This window comes from Rattus norvegicus, chromosome 3 (genome assembly GCF_036323735.1).
Source record: "Rattus norvegicus strain BN/NHsdMcwi chromosome 3, GRCr8, whole genome shotgun sequence".
Taxonomy (NCBI): domain Eukaryota; kingdom Metazoa; phylum Chordata; class Mammalia; order Rodentia; family Muridae; genus Rattus; species Rattus norvegicus.
Genome location: NC_086021.1, coordinates 136,813,308 through 136,820,166, shown reverse-complemented (window position 1 = coordinate 136,820,166; position 6,859 = coordinate 136,813,308). Strand labels below are relative to the sequence as shown.

Below are 6,859 nucleotides of genomic sequence, written 5' to 3'. Positions count from 1 at the left end.
AGGAAAAAAATCATTCCTGTGAACTGCAAATAATACTCTTACTGCACAAAATCTCATAAATAGAAATAGAAATCCTAACTTTCTGAGGCAAAAAAAAAAAAAAAATCCTTCCATCAACACAAAATGTCCTTTTTATCTTATACCTTGCTATCCCCACTTGTCTTCTCCCCTGTTCCTTAGCAGTTACATTTAGGATAGTTCAAGCTTTTATCAGAATGCCACCTCTGGGCTTTCTTTCCTCTGTATCCAGACTGTTTCTTCATGAACTAACTGAATTGGGGAGTCGGTGGGCAACCAAAGAGCTGTTACTACAAACACAAGGAAGGCAGTATACCTCAGATCTGCATGGGCCGGATCTCTCCTGTACTTGAGTCCACCACTCTTTACATGCTGTCCTCTTCACACACTGACACACATGGACAGAGGTGCCAGAGGTTCAGGGCCTGTGACAATGGCCTTCCCTGACAGACAGGGAGTTGGTAAAGAAACTAGTTTTCTACACACAGTAGCTAAGTTCTTGGCCATCCTCAGAGTCTCATTTTTGATAGTGGTAACCAGCTTGATAGTGCACTTTTAAAAATTACATTTTATTCATCTGCGTCACTGGGGGTGGGAGGCAGGGGAATGCTGTGGATCACTATGGAGGTCAGAAGACGCTTGTATGAATCGGCTCTAGCCTTCCAGCATGTGGCTCATGGGATCAAACTCGGGCCTTCAGGGGTGGTGGCAAGCAGCCTACCCACTGACCCACCCTGACACTCTGGCAATGCACTTTTTATTGGCTGTCTTCTTGTCTCCCTTCCCCACGCCCTGCCACTATTCCTGGATTCAGACTGAGATTGTACCATCAGTGCCTTGTTCTGAGACTTGGCTTCTGGGAGATTCTAATCGAGACAAAACAAGCATCTAGTGAAGGAGACCTCCAAGCTGCAGTTGTCCAGTTTTTGATTTTAAAGTTTATTTAGCAAGACGGGCTCTCAAATGGCCCAGTCTGGCCTCAAACTATGTAGCAAAGGATGACCTTGAACTCCTGTTCCTCATGCCTTGCTTCCGGCTCCCCATGGTTGTTTACAATAATAAGATCAGAATTTTTATGCCCACTGCGCAAAGCCTGTGTCTACTGCTCAACTGCTTCTAATTCAGCAGTGGGAAAATGTGCTATTCATGGCTCCTCCACCACGTCTCTGGAGAAGTGTACGAGGTGTGGTGAATGTAGGCTGGGGGCACACTCAGTAAGCAGGCACATTTGACTGGCATGTGTGCGGTCACGAGCTGTCTCCATCTCTAGCTCTGAAGGGATGAGAGCTGGTCAGGGGGCTCATGCCTAGAACCCTGGCACTCGGGGAGACTGCTGCTGAGTCTGAATCCAGTTAGGTCTACATCATGAGCTTCAGGGCTGCCGAGACTTAACAGTCTTACTCCCAAGCCTACAACAAGAGCACCCTGGCCCCTCTGAGTGCTTACTTGGCAGACCAAGTAATGCCAGGGATGGATGAGCAAGTTTCCCCCATCTTTCTTCTTCCCCCTTTCAATACTGAAGGCTGGAATCAAAGCCCAGTACTCAGTCTTTATTTATATATCGTCCTGATGTCCAAGAGAGCCAGACCCACAGCAGGGCCCTCAAGATTCCAAAAGTCTTGTCACTCTTCTAGATGAGGACATCAAGTGGGATAGTCACTCATGTCCATTTTCTCAAAGTCCAAGGGGTTGTCAGGAGGCAGGCAGGGGTTGTGCCTGTGGAGAAAACATACTGGCATTTACTGGCCTTGAGACCTCGGATGGGCAAATGAGGTAGACACAGCAGGTGTCTGGAAGGAAGGTCACACAAGGGGTGACCTTGGCCACTTGCCGTGAGAACAGGTTGACCAGGATAAGCCAAAGCATGGAGCTGGAGGGTACTATTCTGTTTTTTAATTTTTTTTGGAGGAGAACAAGAGACAGGGGTCTTACTCTAGCCCAGGGTAGCTTAGAACTCACCAGTAGCCCCGGCTGATCTACAACTCACTTATGGAACTCTGGCTAGCTTGAACTCACGGCAATCTTCCTAGCTTGGCCTCCAAGTGCTAGGATTACAGGCATGTGCCAGCATTGTCAGAGGTGCTGGGGACCCAGTGGGCAAACATCTCTCACTCTAGGAACTTCCTTTCAAAAGGGGAGGGAGACATGCAAAGGAGAAAACTACTCAGCTGGTAGGAATTCCTATGCATCAGGGTGAAAGAAAGGCGGAAGTCTGTGTGGGAACAGGGAGCTTCCAGACTGTCGGCCACAGGACACAAGCTCTCCCTCGACATGATGAGGGCATTTTCACGTGAAGATCAGAGAACAGAGGAGGCCTAACTAGGAAAAGTCAACATTGTGATGCCAGAGGCACAGTGGAGCAGGGCAGTGCAGGAATTGGTGTTGGCCCTTCCTAGTGCACTAGGCCTCAAACCAGGAGGGGGGACAGGTGACCTCATTTCCACTTTGTTTTTAACCCTTACGCTCACTAATTTATGTTGGGGGATGTTTGTGTACAGATGTGCACGCACAGCAGAGGGCAATTTGCAGGAGTCGGTGATAGAACTCAGGTTACCAAACTTGGCAGCAAATGTCTCTACCTGCCAAGCCACCTCCCTGCCCTAATTTCCATTTTTAAAAGTTCTTTAGTTGTAGGGGAAAGGAACTGTGGGTCACAGTGGACTGAGAAGAGGATAGCCTCTTCTAGGAAGAACAGCAAACCTTGAAGGAAGAGGGGCTCGAGAGATGGCTCAGCACTCGCTCCTTTTGAAGAGAACCTGGGTTCAGTCTCCGGCACCCGGATGGTGGCTCACAACCACCCACAGTGACTCTAACTCCGGGGATCCTAGGGGATCTGAAGCCCTCTCCCGACCTCCACGGACATTACACACACAGCCCACATACATGCAGGAAAAAATTAATTAGGTAATTAATATAGACAATATGCAACCATCCCTGAGCATTTCCTGCGGGGGCATTTCCTTCTGGGCAGTTTTTGCTCTTATAAACTAAATCTTTCATCTGCCCCTGTTCTATACAAAGAAACAATGACTATCAGACATAAGGAGAGGTTAACCCTTAGCCAAGAACTCTCCTGAGTCATGAGATCCAAGGGAGACGGTAGGCTGTGACCTGGGATGCAGGGGGCTGGTGGGGCTTAAAAAGCCAGGGAATAGGAATGGGGAACAGAGGAAGGGTTTTGGAGACAGATCATGTACACAGGATAAGAATCAGACAGAGATGGGCTTGAGAGGACAGCTCATGCAGAGTGAGGTGGCCGGGGGAGGGAAGGCAGGGATCTGCACATCTGTCCATTGCAAATGGAGCACAGAGCTAAAGGTGGAGAGTGGAGAGGTGGGACTAGGTCACCCAGGGTCCAGGCTGCACTGGGGGTGAGCTGGTCTGGCAGAACTGAAACCACAGAGAGCTTTCTATGCAGAAGTCAACATGCTAAGATTTCCTCTGAGCCCATTCTGGGACCATCACCAGAAGAACTGGACAGGACAGGATGAACGGACACCGAAGGCCAGAAGAAGGAGAAAAAGAAAAGGCAGAGCTGCAGGGAAAGAAAGAGACACGGAGAGGTATGCTCAGATGAGGGCCAATAAAGGCTTGAATTTTCCCTTTGGAGTGGTCCAGCAAGAGCAGCAAGACACATCTAATGGAGGGTTTCTCACTCTTTCTTCCATTTCTGCCAATTCCAGAGCATTTTAAGACTTTTTTCTAATGGCCCTGTCAATAACATTTTATTATCTCAGACATCTTGTATCCCTCCACCTCACTCCATCACCCCAACCAGCAGAGCTGGAAAACAGTGAAGGGACACAATGGCAGAGGGACAGAACACAAGGGATCCAGTAAGAATCAGGGACTTTGTTCCAGTGTGAATCGAAAGCCACCAGAGAGTTTTAAGCAAGGGCTTATCATGACCAGAATTCAGGTCATTATATGAAAGCAAGAGGGTGAGGCAAGCCAGGGAAAGGCTGGGGCAGGTGCCCTGGCGGAGGTGGAGTGTGAAGGGTGGGGTAAAGCAGAGGATGCGACTTGGGGACAGAGAACCATGGTTTTTTTTGGATTCTGGATGCATAGCCAAGGCCATGTATAGGAATGGGGCTGTGGCTAGTTCTTGAAAGTGTTTAAATTAGAAAACGAAGGGAGTTATGAAGGGGAAAAGGCATGATCGAGTGAGCCTCCTTTACCTCTCCAGTCGTGGGTGAACTTGGTGGCTGCACCTGCTCAGCGCACTGCAGGAAGCGCCGCATGTGTTCAGCACAGTTGCCAACTGCTGCCTCATTCAAGCGAAGACACTCCTCAAAGGCTTCAAACGGCACAGCACAGGCCTGTCGGATCTGCCGGATGATGGGGCTGTGGGAGTAGGGTATTTTAGAACCTGAAGCATTCAAATGCCACTGCCTGGCAACCTCTAGCCCCCAGTTTTACACTCACTGGGAAGACGTGCAGCGAGCGATGCTCATCTTAAGGTAGTGACAATCTCGATGCCACGACTCTGGCTTGGCTGCCACACATTGGCCATACTGATCCAGCTCCCGGCTGCAGTATCGAGCAGTGACTTCCAGGGCCGCCTGCCTGTGGGATAGGGTAAGCGAAGATAGTCGCAAGAGTAGGCAAGAAAGAGTTCTGATTTTGGTATGTGATTGGACTAGGGATCCAGTCTGGATTTGGGAATTTTTAAGGTACTGTTATAGGGACAACCAATGAGGGGCAGAAATAAGCGCCGATCCCTGATCGTTGTGGAACAAGGTAGGATTTCCCGGGGGATAGTGGAAGTCCTAAAACAAAGTCTGGCTATTGTGAGGCAGGCCTGGAGTATCTCCCAAGAATCTTGAGTGCAGTCATTTCCCGGTGGGGATCATGCAACCTGACAAGCATGATCTAGAGTTATAGGGAGTTGTAAACTCACATCTCCAGGCGAATTCAGGCGCCGATCAGTCAGGGAGAAGAGACCTGCCTTTTCCGGTATTAGGTTGTCATGGCGGCGCCCAAGCCAGACCTCCTGGCTTACTCTTCCGGTCGCCGAGAGTTCCCGCCATTCAACCCACATAGGCTCAACCTTCATAGCTGTGTCCTGCGTTGCCTTCCGGCTCACTGCCTATCCGGGAGGCGGCCCCTGTAACTACTTCCGGTCCGTCAGCTATTTTGGTTTATTTACTTCCGGCTTGTGGTGCAGGCCCTTAGAGATCACCGGAAGTAGGACTTCGGCAGTGATTCTGCAGCTGGGGACCTGAGCTAGTTCCCTGTCTGTCAAATCTACAGCTGCTCGCGCTGCCGCCGGCCCACGTGACTACGGCTCTGCACACGCTGCTGCTGAGTTTAGGAACACGAGGATTAACCTCTCAGACTGTGCTGCCATAGGCTTTACGCCGGTGCATACTCGCCTCCTGACTTTAGTTTCAACTTGATGGGAAAGAATGACCTCCCACCCGATTATTCACTCAGACATGCCCTTTCCTTGGCATAGGTGGTAAAGGCAGGATGAGAGTGCGTTTTATTGCTTGCTCCTTGCAATCGTGGACAAATTACTTTCTTTGTAATTTCCTTTGGTGGTGTTTGCAACCTCCATATTTGCCTTCAGATTATAAGGCTAGACCTGGAAGTTTACTTCCCTGTAAGGATAAATATTCCTAAATGTCACCTAGTATGGAGAGGTCTAAGGCTAGAGAAAATGAACGGCAATTACCTTAGCATGCAGTTGTAAAACGAGGATGACTGCTGTGGCCTCCTTCATACTTTTATTTTTGGGAAACATGACACTCACACCTCCACACATGTAGTTGCCTTTTGTCTGGTGGCGCTGTCAAGAGTCTTTGAGAATCAAATGGAGATAACTAAATCACCTTAAGGTTTGAAGTGAAGATCTCAAGAGTGATTCCGTTACTGGGGTTCCCTCTCTGGGAACTCATTAACGAAAAAATGTTTAAATGTACTCATTAAAGATGTTCAAGGGCAATGTTATCAGTCTGAGAGAAAATACCAGAACAGGCAAGTTGTAAACATCAGCACCAGCGGCGAAGAGGGAGCAGGTAAAAGGAAACTGGGGAGCAAGAGTATGGTGTGTGCAGGCCAGAGGTCAGCGGCAGGTGCCTTCCTCTATTGCTTTACGCCTCAAGTGTTTTGGAGACAGGGTGTCACTGAACCTCAAGTGTTTTGGAGACAGGGTGTCACTGAACCTCAAGTGTTTTGGAGACAGGGTGTCACTGAACCTCAAGTGTTTTGGAGACAGGGTGTCACTGAACCTCAAGTGTTTTGGAGACAGGGTGTCACTGAACCTCAAGTGTTTTGGAGACAGGGTGTCACTGAACCTCGAAGCCCACCAGTGAGCTTGAACTGGCCGGTCAGTGAGCACCTGGGATCCTGACTCCTCACCCTAGCACTGGGATTGCTAGTGGGTCCTACCATACCTTTTATGCAGGTGCTGAGGTCCAAAATTCAGGCCTTCGTGCTTGCTTGGAAGGCACTCTACTTAGCCATCCCCCAGTTTATTTCTTATAAAGCAGGTAACTATCTTATGACTCTCAACAACTGCTTCTTGAACATTTGTCTCAGACTCAAGACACAAATGTGTATGTGTCCAGAGAAGCTTCATCTCTAATGCCCCAAACTGGAAACGATCAAAATGTCCTTCAAAGTGGATGGTAAAAGTAGTCTGCCCATACTTGGGAGTACTATACAGCCATACAAAGGCATGAATACTTACATGAACTTGTGCAGACTTAAAGGAAACCCTTTAAAGTTAAAAAAAGAAAAGCCTATTTCAGAATATGATGTTATGATTCTCTTTATATGTATTTCTTGAAATTACAGAGAACATGTTGAAGGATTAGAGATAAGGACAGAATGCACA

General features: G+C 48.5%; 1 protein-coding gene across 3 annotated transcripts; it reads right to left on the bottom strand.

Annotated features, from left to right (window-relative positions):
- Positions 1-936: 936 nt before the first annotated feature.
- Positions 937-5,133, bottom strand: Chchd5 (coiled-coil-helix-coiled-coil-helix domain containing 5). Of its 3 annotated transcripts, none has more exons than XM_006234969.5 (4): positions 4,919-5,133; positions 4,444-4,584; positions 4,197-4,362; positions 937-1,734 (listed from the first exon to the last, which is right to left on the bottom strand). In XM_006234969.5, coding segments are annotated over exons 1-4 (333 nt in total). In that variant the 5' UTR covers positions 4,921-5,133; the 3' UTR covers positions 937-1,710. The 3 variants fall into 3 exon arrangements, with proteins under 3 accessions (XP_006235031.1, XP_038960502.1, NP_001099979.1); XM_039104574.2 differs by having other exon boundaries at positions 937-3,553; positions 4,919-5,130; NM_001106509.1 differs by lacking the exon at positions 937-1,734 and having other exon boundaries at positions 4,106-4,362; positions 4,919-5,060.
- Positions 5,134-6,859: the final 1,726 nt, after the last annotated feature.

What these genes read in the sequence shown, in the direction of transcription:
- Chchd5 (XM_039104574.2), bottom strand. An exon ending in GCTCGCTGCACGTCTTCCCA is followed by an intron (nt 4,363 to 4,443) that starts GTGAGTGTAAAA and finishes CTACTCCCACAG; the next exon opens with CCCCATCATCCGGCAGATCC. An exon ending in GTTCACCCACGACTGGAGAG is followed by an intron (nt 3,554 to 4,196) that starts GTAAAGGAGGCT and finishes CTTTCCCTGCAG; the next exon opens with CTCTGCCTTTTCTTTTTCTC.